At 38.2% G+C, this 16807-nt stretch overlaps 1 protein-coding gene across 7 annotated transcripts in view; it reads left to right on the forward strand.

The window, feature by feature from the left end:
• Mtmr8 (myotubularin related protein 8) overlaps positions 1-6790 on the forward strand; it is a 97420-nt gene extending 90630 nt beyond the window's left edge. For 6 of the 7 annotated variants that reach the window (XM_074064100.1, XM_074064099.1, XM_074064101.1 and 3 more), the window contains 2 exons: positions 2389-2515; positions 4778-6790. In XM_074064100.1, the coding sequence (XP_073920201.1) occupies positions 2389-2515; positions 4778-5257 (607 nt within the window). In that variant the 3' untranslated portion in view covers positions 5258-6790. Of the gene's footprint in view, positions 1-2388; positions 2516-2693; positions 2800-4777 lie in introns of all 7 variants that reach the window. The other variant, XR_012444625.1, reaches the window with a different exon arrangement.
• Positions 6791-16807: the final 10017 nt, after the last annotated feature.

Below are 16807 nucleotides of genomic sequence, written 5' to 3' on the forward strand. Positions count from 1 at the left end.
CTTCTTATGGTGATTTCACCATGTTTAAAAATTCTATATTCATTCCTGTACAGGAAGTACATCAGCCATATTCACTTTCTTAACTTCCTTCTTTTACCCTCCCTCTCTCATATGTGATCTCCCCTTAACATGAACTGTTTTTCATAATATTGCTTGTATTTGTGTTTGGTCTATATTCCACATATGAGAAAAAACATGTGACTTCTGGCCTTCTGAACGTGGCTAACTTCACTTATTATGATGTTCTCCAGTTCCTTCCATTTACCTGCAAGTGACAAAATTTCATTCTTCTTTGTGTCTGAATAAAATTCCATTGTATATAAATACCACATTTTCTTAATCCATTCATCAGTAGTGAGGCATCTTGGCTGTTTCTATAGCTTAGCTATTGTGCATAATGCTGCAGTAAACATGGGTGTGCACTGCCCTGCTAGGTTTTTGCTGAAAAGTTTTCTAGTAGTCTTATAGAAGCTTTCCTTATGTGTCACTTGCCTGCTGCTTTCAAAATTCTTTGACTTTTGACAATTTGGTTATCATGTGTCTCAGTGTGGATTTCTTTCAGTTCATCTTCTTTGGGTTTTTTGGGCTTCCTGGATCTGAATATCCATTTCCTTAGTCATATCTGGTGAATTTTCAACTATTATTTCCTTGGATAAACTTTCTTGCCCTTTCTCTCTTCTAAGATTCCTATAATGCATATATTGGTCTGCTTGATGATCTCCCATTTATCTGTCTTCCTCTTTTCTTCCTTCCTTCCTTCCTTCTTTCCTACCTTTTCTCCTTCCTCCCTCCCTCCCTCCCTTCCTCCCTCCCTCCCTGCCTTTCTCCCTCTCTCCCTCCCTCTCTCCCCCCTTTTTGGTGTTACCAGGGTTTGAAGGCAAGCTCTGTACCACTTGAGCCATTCCCCTAGACCTCCTTGTTTTTTCTTTTTTGCTCCTCTGACTGAATAATTTCAAATAATTTGTCTATGAGTTTGCTAATTCTTTCTTTTTCCTTTTTCTTATTAAACTGCTGTATTGAATTTTTTAGTTTAGTGATGATATTCTTTGACTATAAGAATTTTGGGTTTTTTTTTTTCAAATGCTCACTTTGTTCATTGAGCTCATTGTGCCTTTCTGTGATGATTATCTTGAAATCTCTGTCCAATAATTAATATGATTTCATTTAATTATAGTTAATCTCTAGAGTTTTAGACTTTTTCCTTTGTTTGGTTCATTTCCCCTTTTCTTCATTTTCCTTGACTTTCCCCTATGTTTGTATCTTCACATTAGGAAAAAGATGCCACCTCTCCTGTAATTGCCCTTATACAGGAGAAGAGCTTTAGCCATCATTTTGGCCAGAGTTTCTGTGGGCCTCTCAAGCCTTTGTGCTTATCTAAACTGTCTTTGTTCTTAGTGGCATCTGGGTATCTAGAGTGTGCCCAGTTTCATCAGTGATCCTAGCCAGAAGGTATAGATTCCATTCCTTTGGAAGTTCCTAAACAATTTTTAATGCTGGATGCATGGTTCAACTCTTTCCCTCCCCAAGGAGAAGCAGGGAGCCAGGATTTTCAGCTACTTCCTATTTGTTGAACCTAGGGCAAAGCACGCTAGTTCAAGCTGCCACTTTGTTGTCTGTCATTCCCTGGAGTTGATATTCCAGACTCAGTTCTCTAAGACAGATGAAAAAGAAGCCAGTGTCTTCTCCTGTAGCACCCAGAGAAGGTGTCCCCAGGATATGGTATTCCAGACCCTGTCAGCTTTCTGAGAAAGGTGAGAAAGAAGTCATTCTCTTCTTTAGTAGCACCTGGAGAAGTTGGGATATTAGATGTGTGTCCAATTCTTTCTGTTCTCAAGTAGAAGCTGAGACTTGGGATTCCCTCCTGATTCTGTGCCACTGTGCTATTGGTAGGGATTATGAATGGGTGTTTTCACTTTTCCTACTGGTTTGAATGTGTTTAGTTTCTACCCATACCAGGTACAAGAACCTTTCAATTAGTGTCTGGATTTCTCACAAAGGGAGTTGATCTTTGTTGCTGTTGAATCATTGTGGCCATGGAGGAGAGTCCAGGGCTTCTTATTTTTCCATCTTGCTAATGCACCACTCCTCCTTATTATTTCTTAAAACTACATGTGAATCTATAATTATCTCAAATTAAAAATTTAATTAGATTTTTAAAAAGGAAGCTCAAGTTTTCTCAAGCCCACAGTGTCCCCTTCCATGGAGCTCTTTCTGCTGGAAAATTATTCTTCAATTATTAACCTTTAATGTCATCAAAATTATATTACTTTTGAGATCTTACCATGTACCCGGTTAATATCTTCTTGATTAAAGTAAAATATTGGTAATCAGTTCTTGTAGCTAAACGAATCCACTAGCTCACTTTTTGTTTCTTTTTGTGTATTCAAGGTTCTGGTGTGGGATGTATAATCGCTTTGACAAAGGGCTGCAGCCCAAACAGAATATGCTTGAGAGCCTCCTGGAAATTAAGAAACAGAGAGCAATGCTAGAGGCAGATGTGCATGAATTACAAAAGGTGAGGAGAAAGGTCCCCAAAAGAGATTTTCTTGCTCTTTCTGGGTAGACACAGCCCATTTGGAGTTGAATTGGTACTTGTAAAAAAAACTTCCTCACTTAAAAAACTTGGCTTACTCTTTGGCTTCTAAGTATCCTGTGTCTACAAACACATTGCATAACTCCTTTTCATCCCACAGTGTAGTAAGTCTCATCCAGCTAGTTAAACATATGGATTGGATGGAATGAGTAGGAGGAACAAGAAGGAATGGCAGAGAAGCCACAATGGCATTTGTTATCTATAAAGTGAGTAAGTATAACACCTTGAATGAACTGATAAGAACAATGGAATGGATATATTTCCTACTAGAAAAACCTTATCAAGGAGCATTCTTACCTCCTTCCTATGTAGATTCAAAGTCTGCTCATTGAGTAGTCATACTGCTTGTTGATTTTGCATTATAACACCAGCAAAACCAGTTTGACACTTGTTTTAAATTACAGATTAAATAATCAACAAGAATTTCTTTTTAAAATATGGAAAAGGCTAAGCTGCTTTTTGAAATGTAGGGATACTTAAGGATTTATTTGAAGGACAGAGAAGTAATACTTCTTAGAAAGGAATTCTTGGAAAGGGCGTACTGTTTAGGAAATGAGTGTGAGCTCATTTTCAGCCAGAAGCAGCATATCTTTTTTTTGTTCCCTACAAGTAAATATCCTTTTGTGAAAATAAATGTGTTGTGATTATATCAGATCCCAAACTTAGAAATGTCCTCTTGAAAGGCCAGTTACTTGGCTCCATTAAAAAACAAAAAAGTATGTATGTGTTGGAGGTGGACTGAAACAAGCAGTCCTAGGAAAGTCCCAAGTCCAGCCCTATGCAGAATTGAGAAGTATGAAAACTTGGGTACTCTTGCCTCCTCTGTAGGTTTTAGCAACCTTTTCCACAATGCCCTATCTTCTAGACCTAGTCTTCTCAACTTATCCCTGCCTGATTCCTAATAGAGAATCAGATTAATTTCAGATAGACTCAAAGTACCTCTTGGAATTTTCATTTAGGCAAGGTGCTCTTTTTTGGTGGGACTAGAGCTTGAACTCAGGTCTTCACACTTACAAAGCAGGTGCTCTACTGCTTGAACCACACCTCCAGTCACCTGGAGTTTTCCTTTAAAGAAAAGCATTCACACATGTTTACATGTATACATACAAACAGATACATATATATATCTGTTATATATGCATGTATATATGTATGTTATTAACTTTCTTTTTTAATACAGAGAACAAAAAATTGCCTGTAATATTATCATACAGACAAATATGTTGATAGGGTTTTTTTTCTGAAAAAAAGAAATCTAAGTGTAAAGTTAGAAAATATAGAACACAGTAAACCAAAATGACAAGTTTAAGATACCCCCTGCCAATTACCCATCCAGTAGTTCTCTTCAAGGGTTATCACTATTTTTATCACTTATAAAGCACTATGATTTCATAATTTGAAGGAAAATTAAAATTATACACTAAGATAGGAACTCTTAATTGAAGTTCATGTACACATAGGTGGCCACAGAAGGACTTCCTGGCTCTTTAAACCCTCCTAAATTATGTAATAACTGTTTATGTGGACATGTGCAAAATATGAATATGCCTACAGTTTTTCTGAGAAGATCCATCATTGTCTTCATATTTTCAAAGGAGCCTATGATCCCAAAGAACCAGTGTTGTAAAGTATTAGTGAATCATTGTGTTATCCCTGAAAGTGAAAATATCCTTTGGAGGTAGCATGAGGTAGTAGATAGGTCATAGACTTTGGCATTAAGAAATTGCAGAGTCAGACCCACAGCCTTACACTTCCAGCTGTGCATCTGATCTTCATTTGTAAAATAAAGCTAATACCTAACTTCTTGATTCCTTATAAGGATAAAAGGAAATACTGTATGTAAAGTGCCTGGCACGTAGAGGTATTTAAAGTTAATGATCTTCAGTCACTAACAAGTGATTGCCCTTGCCCTCTTCAATTCCAATAATACAATTACATTTATCAGATAAGAAGACTTTTATAGATATAAGTCCTTTGACTGCTTTGAAGGTTTATTAATGGTAGGGCTTTCAAAGCACTAAGACAAGTGATGAAGAGAAGCTATTTGGGAGGTGGGTAGGGGCAAAAGGTAATTTGCTTCCATATAAATGACAGCAGCAGGATCCTTGCAGGTCATTGTGATATTTGCCTAGTTTTTTTTCCTGTGTCTAATTCTTTTTCAACCATTTCTTGTTCCCGAGACAGAAACTGAAAGCCCATGATGAGCCACCAGAAGATGTCTGTACCTGCTCTCAATTAGGAAATTTATTATCCCAGCATTTGGGAAGTCCTTTGACCAATCCTCTCAGCTTTATGGGTATTGATGGAGACCTAAATACCCTGATGGAGAATGGCACCCTGTCTAGGGAAGGAGGCCTCCGAGCTCAGATGGATCAAGCAAAAAGCCAATGTGAAGACCTCCACCATGACTGTTATGGACTCACCGACAGCCTTAGGTCTATAAATGTATCTGGGGATGTGGACATCTTTGGACCCATGGGTGTCTCTGGAGACACAGACATCTCTGAGGCTATGGGCATCCCTGATATTTCTAAGACCAGGGGCTTCTCTGAAGACATGCACATCTCTGAAGCCATGGACATTGTCGGGGACATGAGCATCTCTGAAGGCACAGTTATTTACAAAGCCAGCACCAAGGAGGCAGGCTGTGTCAAGCAACAGTGAGCTGTCTACTTACTTGCTTCTGTGCTAAGGGCACCTAAGACCAGCCACAATGATCTTTGTCTCAAACAGGGCTATGCTGCTCTTTCAGTTGGTTTAAATGTGTGACACCCTTCCCTCCACTTAAAGAGTCTGAAAGGGGATTTAGGGCCTTTACTGATTAAGTGACCAGGAGAAAAGAATATGTTATTGTTCTAAAATGAGATTTAATGTTAGAAACATTGCTGAGAAACAAGCTGAGATGTTTACTGGCCTGGTTCTACTGTCTGTTTTCCTTAATGAGTAACCTCCTCTACTTTTCTACCCACACTGTTCTAGCCTGAGAACAAAGTGAAAATAATTGTTGAAGAGATGGAAAGATTATATGCAGCGGGTAACTGAATTGCAGAATGTTGTAAAAGAAAATTTACTTTCAGGTGTGCTGAGACATGGAGTGTTAGCTAACATTATCAATAGAGATGCTCAGCATTTACCTGAGAAATAAATCAAAATGATGCTTAATGATCCTTGTTAGCATAGGTGCTTAGGGTATAAGTAAAATTTTCTTAAGTTACAACAATCACTCTCCCCAACCCACACCCCAGTTCAGTCTAGTCATAATACTCTTTTAGCCAATCCTCTTTTTTATAGCTAGCCCATAGGTAAACTTTAATCCACTATAGTCTAACATCAATTGCAAATTAGTGGGATCTTAATTAATATTGATTAATAGCATAATCAGCATCAGTTCAAGAAGCAACTGAAAATCTCAGTGCTCTGTCCCTGCCTGAGATATGGTCTGTGTGCTTATCCAGTTGGTTTTGTAAAACAAGTCCCTTCTTAGGAAGACCAGTGGTTTTGTTTATCTAGACATCCTATGAAGTTTGTGGATTTTTAGAGACAATCAGCACTACTTTTAAAACCCACTAGGTTTGTCATTTGTTCAAATGTACACTTTTTTAAAAAATTATTCTGATAAAGAGATCCCGATACTCCTGTAGGAAAGAATGCATTCTTGTTTAAACATGAGATTTTTTCACCTTGAAGTTGATACACTTGCTGATTTTTCATCTTTCCTATTGAATAGTCATCATTTTTTGACACTTGCACATGCTGGGGAAAGGGTTGACCTCAGGCAGTTTGGATCATGCTCTGTATATTGTCAGCATTTCTAGAAGTACCAATGCCAGCAGAATCTAGGTCCTCACCAATAATGTCTATTTCATATGCTGTATATCTGGTTTAAACTCAAAAATAAGATGACTTAAAGAACCATCTCTGTTAGCTATAACACCCAGTTGTGAACACAAATAATTAAAGGATCACCTTATTAGGTGCTTTTCTCTGAAAGAGGTGCTTTTTAACTTAGATGTATAATTTAAGTGTAAGAGAGGACAACCAGGATAGCTCTTTGATTTCTTACCCATAGCCAAATGATGAACCCAAAAATAACCTTTCTCTTTAGGGGGAGAATTATAAATCATCTTATTTGGTTGTCTTTTTTCATATGTAAATAGTAACCATTTTCTATTAAAATCCTTTTGGTAGCTGTTTTCATTCAGTTTTTAAAGAGCTAATTCATTTGGGTCTTTTTCATTCATAAACAGGGACCATTTTTCTTCTTACCTCTTTTTTTGTTTGTTTTCTTTGAGACAAGGTCTATGTAGCCCAAGCTGGGCTCAAATTCATGATCCTCCTGCTTCAGCCTCCCGAGTGCTGGAATTGCAGGCATTCATCAAGATGATCTCCTCGTGTGTCTTTTTTGATTTCTGTCTTTTCTACAATTTGGTCCTTGACTTATATAACCTACATCATCAGATATTGCCAATTGTCTGTTCGACTTCATACTGCTGGAAAAAAATGATATTTCTGTACATAATTTTATCTGAAGGTTACATCTAACTCTGGCTTTGTGAAGGAAGTTGTCAAAAAGTATGCCGGTATCAAGTCAACCACAAGTGAGTCTTGCTTTATACCCAGGGCTTTTCCCCATATTTCAACTTGTATTTTACTGTGCATAACTAGCATTATACTCCAGATACAGTGTGTTAAGAGGCTTTTTTGTGGGGGGGGGATAAAAATGGAAAATGGCAAAATAGAGTTTTTCAAATCCTATAAAAAGCTCATTTAAGATCTTATATTTTTCCCAAGGGCAAGTACACAGTACTCAACCTTATTTCTTAGATCCAAAACAAAATTAATCAATAGTGAAAGGGTTTTTTTCAATACAACTCTAAACTAGAAGTAGGGAACAGCAACTCTAGTGTTTCCAAAAGCAAAGCCTTAAAGAAAAAATTTAAACAGACTATCTTATTTTGTTGAGTATTTAAGGCCATGTAGTCAATTTTAGTGTCAGGATCTATGTGGTCGGTTTGTTCCCCAACGTGTCCCATTATTGCTTCTGTATAAGAAAACCTTGTAAAAGCATCATATTTATTTTCATTGCCAACCACCTCCCTGTTTTTACAGTCAGTTTTAAAAATCTGAGAGATGAAAAAGTTTCAGTGGGATCCCAATATTTATGCACTGGTAAAAGCTCTGTAGTTAGGAGCCCAGCAATAGAGAGGAGAGTCCTGAAGGAAAGTTGCCAGGAATAGTAGAAAAGATGATCTATTAATGGCTTTAATTTCATACTCATATAGCACCTATGCTATAAAAGAAATGTGACCCTTCCCCCAGTGCCCTATCCTTCCTGTTCCCCAAGCTGAAATTCCATTCTCATATGACTGCTCTACTTAAATAGGAAGGCATTTCACCACCTGCCACTGTCTCATCCACTAACCTGACCTCTGCCTATTTCCTATACAAGTTTCATAGGCATAGGTTCACTGCTTATTTTTTCTAAGTGTGAGTCAGGCTCTGTTCCTGTGCTAGTGGCCATGCTCAGGTTCTTCATGAACACCTTTTTAAAAAATTCATTAATTATTAACTTAGTTGATGGAATGAGAAATTTATCACAATATTAAGTAAAATTACCCTAAATAACAATCGTAAGTATCAGCTAACAGCCTAACTTTTTAAAGAAGAAATTCAGGTTTGCTATTTTGAAAGAAAACCTGAAATTATCTAGAACCATTGAGAATGTAAAGCTTATGGTGCATGTGTTGGGCACATGTATCTTTGGAAAGTCACCTTAGAAATTGCATTCACTTCACCAAGTCAGCTGTCATTGCCTGTCAGCATGTGTAGAACACCTTTTGTCTGAGATATATCTCATGCTTCACAGAAGTGAGACCTTGCCCTGTAGCCCAGGCTGACCTGAACTTATGGGTAGCCTGGGGTAGCTTCAAACTCTTGACCTCCTGCCTCAGCCTCCTGAGTGGTAGAATTATAGGAATGAACCACCATGCCTGGTCTGAATCCAAGTCTTTTTATTTATTTATTTTTTTTTCATTCAATATTTTATTTTATTTTTTTTTTCATTTTTCTTTTATTAGTCATATGTGCATACAAGGCTTGGTTCATTTCTCCCCCCTGCCCCCACCCCCTCCCTTACCACCCACTCCACCCCCTCCCGCTCCCCCCCTCAATACCCAGCAGAAACTATTTTGCCCTTATCTCTAATTTTGTTGTAGAGAGAGTATAAGCAATAATAGGAAGGAACAAGGGGTTTTGCTGGTTGAGATAAGGATAGCTATACAGGGCATTGACTCACATTGATTTCCTGTGCGTGGGTGTTACCTTCCAGGTTAATTCTTTTTGATCTAACCTTTTCTCTAGTTCCTGGTCCCCTTCTCCTATTGGCCTCAGTTGCTTTAAGGTACCTGCTTTAGTTTCTCTGCATTAAGGGCAACGAATGCTAGCTAGTTTTTTAGGTGTCTTACCTATCCTCACCCCTCCCTTGTGTGCTCTCGCTTTTATCATGTGCTCATAGTCCAATCCCCTTGTTGTGTTTGCCCTTGATCTAATGTCCACATATGAGGGAGAACATACGATTTTTGGTCTTTTGAGCCAGGCTAACCTCACTCAGAATGATGTTCTCCAATTCCATCCATTTACCAGCGAATGATAACATTTCGTTCTTCATGGCTGCATAAAATTCCATTGTGTATAGATACCACATTTTCTTAATCCATTCGTCAGTGCTGGGGCATCTTGGCTGTTTCCATAACTTGGCTATTGTGAATAGTGCCGCAATAAACATGGATGTGCAGGTGCCTCTGGAGTAACAGTCTTTTGGGTATATCCCCAAGAGTGGTATTGCTGGATCAAATGGTAGATCGATGTCCAGCTTTTTAAGTAGCCTCCAAATTTTTTTCCAGAGTGGTTGTACTAGTCTACATTCCCACCAACAGTGTAAGAGGGTTCCTTTTTCCCCGCATCCTCGCCAACACCTGTTGTTGGTGGTGTTGCTGATGATGGCTATTCTAACAGGGGTGAGGTGGAATCTTAGTGTGGTTTTAATTTGCATTTCCTTTATTGCTAGAGATGGTGAACATTTTTTCATGTGTTTTCTGGCCATTTGAATTTCTTCTTTTGAGAAAGTTCTGTTTAGTTCACATGCCCATCTCTTTATTGGTTCATTAGTTTTGGGAGAATTTAGTTTTTTAAGTTCCCTGTATATTCTGGTTATCAGTCCTTTGTCTGATGTATAATTGGCAAATATTTTCTCCCACTCTGTGGGCGTTCTCTTCAGTTTAGAGAGCATTTCTTTTGATGAACAGAAGCTTTTTAGTTTTATGAGGTCCCATTTATCTATGCTATCTCTTAGTTGCTGTGCTGCTGGGGTTTCATTGAGAAAGTTCTTACCTATACCTACTAACTCCAGAGTATTTCCTACTCTTTCTTGTATCAACTTAAGTGTTTGGGGTCTGATATTAAGATCCTTGATCCATTTTGAGTTAATCTCGGTATAGGGTGATATACATGGATCTAGTTTCAGTTTTTTGCAGACTGCTAACCAGTTTTCCCAGCAGTTTTTGTTGAAGAGGCTGCTATTTCTCCATCGTATATTTTTAGCTCCTTTGTCAAAGATAAGTTGCTCATAGTTGTGTGGCTTCATATCTGGATCCTCTGTTCTGTTCCACTGGTCTTCATGTCTGTTTTTGTGCCAGTACCATGCTGTTTTTATTGTTATTGCTTTGTAATATAGTTTGAAGTCAGGTATTGTGATACCTCCTGCATTGTTCTTTTGACTGAGTATTGCCTTGGCTATTCGTGGCCTCTTGTGTTTCCATATAAATTTCACAGTAGATTTTTCAATCTCTTTAATGAATGTCATTGGAATTTTGATGGGAATTGCATTAAACATGTAGATTACTTTAGGGAGTATCGACATTTTTACTATGTTGATTCTACCAATCCATGAGCATGCGAGATCTCTCCACTTTCTATAGTCTTCCTCAATCTCTTTCTTCAGAAGTGTATAGTTTTCCTTGTAGAGGTCTTTCACATCTTTTGTTAGGTTTACACCTAGGTATTTGATTTTTTTTGAGGCTATTGTAAATGGAATTGTTTTCATACATTCTTTTTCCGTTTGCTCATTGTTAGTGTATAGAAATGCTAATGATTTTTCTATGTTGATTTTATATCCTGCTACCTTGCTATAGCTATTGATGATGTCTAGAAGCTTCTGAGTAGAGTTTTTTGGGTCTTTAAGGTATAGGATCATGTCGTCTGCAAATAGGGATATTTTGACAGTTTCTTTACCTATTTGTATTCCTTTTATTCCTTCTTCTTGCCTAATTGCTCTGGCTAGGAATTCCAGTACTATGTTGAATAGGAGTGGAGATAGTGGGCATCCTTGTCTGGTTCCTGATTTTAGAGGGAATGGTTTCAGTTTTTCTCCGTTAAGTATAATGCTGGCTGTAGGTTTGTCATACATAGCTTTTATAATGTTGAGGAACTTTCCTTCTATTCCTAGTTTTCTTAGAGCTTTTATCATGAAATGATGTTGGATCTTATCAAAGGCTTTTTCTGCATCTATTGAGATGATTAAGTGGTTTTTGTCTTTGCTTCTGTCAATGTGGTTTATTACGTTTATTGATTTTCGTATGTTGAACCACCCCTGCATCCCTGGGATGAAGCCTACCTGGTCGTGGTGAATAATCTTTTTGATGTGTTGCTGAATTTGGTTTGCCATTATTTTGTTGAGGATTTTTGCATCAATGTTCATTAAGGAGATTGGCCTATAGTTCTCCTTTTTGGAGGTGTCTTTGCCTGGTTTTGGGATAAGTGTAATACTGGCTTCATAAAATGTGTTTGGCAGTTTTCCTTCCCTTTCTATTTCATGGAACAGTTTAAGGAGGGTTGGTATCAGTTCTTCTTTAAAGGTCTGATAGAATTCAGCAAAGAATCCATCAGGTCCTGGACTTTTCTTTTTGGGGAGACTCTTGATTGCTGCTTCAATTTCATTTTGTGTTATAGGTCTATTCAGGTGATTAATTTCCTCTTGGCTCAGTTTTGGATGATCATATGTATCTAGAAATCTGTCCATTTCTTTTAGATTTTCAAATTTATTTGAATATAGGTTCTCAAAGTAGTCTCTGATGATTTCCTGGACTTCCATGGTGTTTGTTGTTATCTCCCCTTTTGCATTCCTGATTCTACTAATTTGGGTTTTTTCTCTCCTCATTTTAGTCAGGTTTGCCAGGGGTCTATCGATCTTGTTTATTTTTTCAAAGAACCAACTTTTTGTTTCATTAATTCTTTGTATGGTTTTTTTGGTTTCTATTTCATTGATTTCAGCTCTTATTTTTATTATTTCTCTCCTTCTATTTGTTTTGGGATTTGCTTGTTCTTGTTTTTCTAGGAGTTTGAGATGTATCATTAGGTCATTGATTTGGGATCTTTCAATCTTTTTAATATATGCACTCATGGCTATAAACTTTCCTCTCAAGACTGCCTTAGCTGTGTCCCATAGGTTCCGGTAGGTTGTGTTTTCATTTTCATTGACTTCTAGGAACTTTTTAATTTCCTCTTTTATTGCATCGATGATCCATTCTTCATTAAGTAATGAGTTATTTAGTTTCCAGCTGTTTGCATGTTTTTTGTCTTTACTTTTGTTGTTGAGTTCTACTTTTACTGCATTGTGGTCAGATAGTATGCATGGTATTATTTCTATTTTCTTATATTTGCTGAGGCTTGCTTTGTGCCCTAGGATATGATCTATTTTGGAGAAGGTTCCATGGGCTGCTGAGAAGAATGTATATTGTGTAGAGGTTGGATGAAATGTTCTGTAGACATCTACTAGGTCCACTTGATCTATTGCATATTTTAGATCTTGGATTTCTTTATTGAGTTTTTGTTTGGATGACCTATCTATTGATGATAATGGAGTGTTAAAGTCTCCCACAACCACTGTGTTGGCGTTTATATATGCTTTTAGGTCTTTCAGGGTATGTTTGATGAAATTGGGTGCGTTGACATTGGGTGCGTACAGATTGATGATTATTATTTCCTTTTGGTCTATTTCCCCTTTTATTAGTATGGAATGTCCTTCTTTATCTCGTTTGATCAATGTAGGTTTGAAGTCTACTTTGTCAGAGATAAGTATTGCTACTCCTGCTTGTTTTCAGGGGCCGTTGGCTTGGTAAATCTTCTTCCAGCCTTTCATCCTAAGCATATGCTTATTTCTGTCGGTGAGATGAGTCTCCTGTAAGCAAGAAATTGTTGGATCTTCTTTTTTAATCCATTTTGTCAAACGGTGTCTTTTGATGGGTGAATTAAGTCCATTAACATTAAGTGTTAGTACTGATAGGTATGTGGTGATTCCTGCCATTTAGTTATCTTAGTTGTTTGAAGGTTTGATTGTGTGTACCTAACTTGATGTTACTCTCTACTGTCTTGCTTTTTCTTATCCTGTGGTTTGGTGCTGCCTGCCTTTTCATGGTTAAGTTGGGTGTCACTTTCTGTGTGCAGGATCCCTTGCAGAATCTTTTGTAATGGTGGCTTTGTGGTCACATATTGTTTTAGTTTCTGCTTATCATGGAAGACTTTTATTGCTCCATCTATTTTGAATGATAGCTTTGCTGGGTAGAGTATCCTGGGGTTGAAGTTATTTTCATTCAGTGCCCGGAAGATCTCACCCCATGCTCTTCTTGCTTTTAATGTTTCTGTTGAGAAGTCTGCTGTGATTTTGATGGGTTTACCTTTGTATGTTACTTGTTTTTTCTCTCTTGCAGCCTTCAATATTCTTTCCTTAGTTTCTGAACTTGTTGTTTTAATGATGATATGTCGTGGAGTAGTTCTATTTTGATCTGGTCTGTTTGGTGTCCTGGAGGCCTCTTGCATTTGTATGGGAATCTCTTTCTCTAGATTTGGGAAATTTTCCGTTATTATTTTGTTGAATATATTACGCATTACCTTTGCTTGCACCTCTTCTCCTTCTTCGATGCCCATGATTCTCAAGTTTGGTCTTTTGATGGAGTCAGTGAGTTCTTGCATTTTCTTTTCACAGCTCTTGAGTTGTTTAATTAATAGTTCTTCAGTTTTTCCTTTAATTACCATTTCATCTTCAAGTTCTGAGATTCTGTCTTCTGTTTGTTCTATTCTGCTGGATTGGCCTTCCGTTTTGTTTTGCAGTTCTGTTTCGTTCTTTTTTCTGAGGTTTTCCATATCCTGGCTGTTTTCTTCTTTACTGTTGTCTATTTTTGTCCTGAGTTCATTTATCCATTTATTCATTGTGTTCTCTCTTTCACTTTGGTGTTTATACAGTGCTTCTATGGTTTCCTTTATTTCTTCTTTTGCTTTTTCAAATTCTCTATTTTTATTGTCTTGGAATTTCTTGAGTGTCTCCTGTACATTTTGGTTGACCCTATCCAGTATCATCGCTATAAAATTCTCATTGAGTACTTGTAGTATGTCTTCTTTTAAATTATTCTTGTGGGCTTCATTGGGTCCTTTGGCATAGTTTATCTTCATTTTGTTGGAGTCTGGATCTGAATTTCTGTTCTCTTCATTCCCCTCTGGTTCCTGTACTAATTTTTTGCTGTGGGGAAACTGGTTTCCTTGTTTTTTCTGTCTTCCTGTCATTGTCCTTGGTGTTGTTACTGTCCCTGTACTGTGTGTAATTAAGTATTTTCTAGCTTGTAATAATAACAATGGTAATATTGAGAATGGAAGAGTGAGCTGAGATGGAAAGCAAGAAGTTAAAGAAAAGGGGAAAACAAATATACAGACAAGAGGGAGAAAGCAGAACAAGGTATCTGACAAGAGAGTTTCAAAGGTATAAATAGGGAGTGTTAGTGTACTCATCGACAGTAAGCTGAACAGACAATAGAGAGACAGAGAGAGGATTGAAAATCAAAGATAAAAAAAATAAAAAATAAGTATATGAAAGTAATATCTATTTATAAAAATGAATTAAAATAAAATGGAAAATAGAAAATTAAAAAAAAAAACCAAAAAACTTCCAAGTTTATATGAAATGCAATTTCAGTCTTAATAATTTGGATGTCCGTCTCAATCTCCAGTCCTGGAGTTGGTGCCTCAGATGTTGTTCTGTAGTTGTCTCATCAAAGGGGATGCATAAAGTAGAACAAAACTACACTCACACACACACAGAAGAAAAAAAAAAAAAAAAGCCCCACCAAGTGTCCCCAGTTCAAATGCAATACAGTTTCAGTAAGCTTTTCGGCTTGCAGGTGTAATTCGGTTGTTCTCTCATCAAAGGTAGTGAGAAAAAGAAAAAAAAAGCGTCTGGAGACAGTTCTGAGAGTGGTATCTGCAACTGTGGCTTGCCTGCCTGCTGCTCTCAGCCTGTAGCTGGCGGCGTTATTTATGCAGATCTCTGGGGTGAGCTAGCACTCACCTGGTCCCACAGGCTTTGTTTGCTCAGAGTTCTCCTGTGCAAAGCTACAGGCTTTCCCCTTTCCAAGCACTGGGAAAGGTGCCACTGCCCCGCGTTGTCAGGCCTGCGTGTTTATTTACAGTTCACGTGGGAAGTGGGTCTTTCCTCCTCTCACAAGTGTCCCCGCTCCTGGTTGCTGGGCGCGCCCCGCTCCCGCCAGAGCCTCTCCGGCCCGCCCGGCTCGTTTATTTACAGTCCCGGGAAGGAGTCCCTTCCCCCAATCTTCAGCGCTCAGGGCGCCCCACCCTCTTTCCAGCGTGTCTTAACTGTTCTTATTGCTTAGTACTCAGTTTCTCTTTTTTTCCCGGGTGGAGGTCAGTCTGTCCAGGGGGCTATGCTGCTCTGGCCCAGGCTTGTCTGTGGGGGAACCGCGGTACCGCGAAGCTCACCTGGTCCGCGTCTTCCCAAGCCGAATGGGCGTCGGCCACTGGCGGCCCCGGGGGCCTCCTCGGTTCTCCGTTTAACGTGAAGTGGAGATTCTCTGCGCCGGCTGGAGATGTGGAGGGGTCAAAGTTATGCCTTTTCTCGGTGATTATGCCTGCTAAGTGTGTCTCCAGCGTCTCTCCAAGATTTCACTATAGGAGGCTCGCTTTCTGCTTCCTCCCTCTAGCCGCCATCTTGGAATTCTCCCAAGTCTTTTTAAAAGATGCTTTTCAAACTAAATTAAGCTTGGCCTGAATTTAGCAGAAGAAGATGTTTAAGTATACTCATGTCAGGTCTTTGTGACCTGCTGGCTTTTATTAAACACACAAAATCTTCTCTTGATGCTGTTAGGCTTTAATTTGGAAATCCTTCTCTGACAGTGTTTTATAAAGTGGCCTTTTGGAAACAGTTATGTAGGAAAATGTAAACTACCTTTAAGAAAAATAGTTTTTTCAAAAGGTGTTTACTTGTTCTACATTGGTTTATGCTTGGAAAGATTGATGACACTTTCACTTAGTTCCCAATGATAGTAATACCGCTACCAAAACCTTCCCAAGTCCTCAGGCCTTTCCCTCTCATAATTCTATGATACTGTATATATGATTCCAGTCAAATCTGGGTGCTTTCTCCTAAGTTCCAAATCTAGACCTGGATTTTAATATAAACATTTAAAAATAAAAAACTAGACATGATTTAAGCCTTAAATTTCTTCTTAGGAGTGGAAAATTTATATAATATGAAGAAATGGCTGACTTGTCAGGTGATACCAAATAGACAAAGGACAAGGGGAAAGATTAGGTATCATAAAGGATTCTTATTATCCTTGTTTGGTGGCAGGATAGAAGCTTTTCCAAGACAAAAATTATTTTTCAAGCCTTATAGAACATGTCGTCTCTGGTTCTTTGGTTGTGGAACTGACAGTCTGTGCTTTCCCTTTGAATAAGAAGTATTGGGCCAGGTGCTGGTGGCTTACACCTGTTATCCTAGCTACTTGGGAGACAGAGATCAGGGGAATTGCAGTTTGAGGCCAGCCTAGGCAAATAGTTGGACCCTATTTCAAAATACCCAACACTGAAAAGGGCTGGTAGAATGACTCAAGTGGTAGAGTACCTGCTTAGTAAGCACAAGGCCCTGAGTTCAAATCTTAGTACTGACAAAAAAAAGTATTGGTAGTATCACCAATCATGGCAGCCTATCTCTCTAGATGTCAATCCAAGTAAAAGTATGTTACATGCCCTGTTATTTGTGACTTGTTTTCACAAAAGACAAGAGTGCTTTAAAAACAGCTGTCTAATTTAGGCCTGTGTGTCTTATTCGAGCTGAACAAAAACATTTTCAGAAGTTGGCATGTATGAAACCAA

This window comes from Castor canadensis, chromosome X (assembly GCF_047511655.1).
Source record: "Castor canadensis chromosome X, mCasCan1.hap1v2, whole genome shotgun sequence".
Lineage (NCBI taxonomy): Eukaryota > Metazoa > Chordata > Mammalia > Rodentia > Castoridae > Castor > Castor canadensis.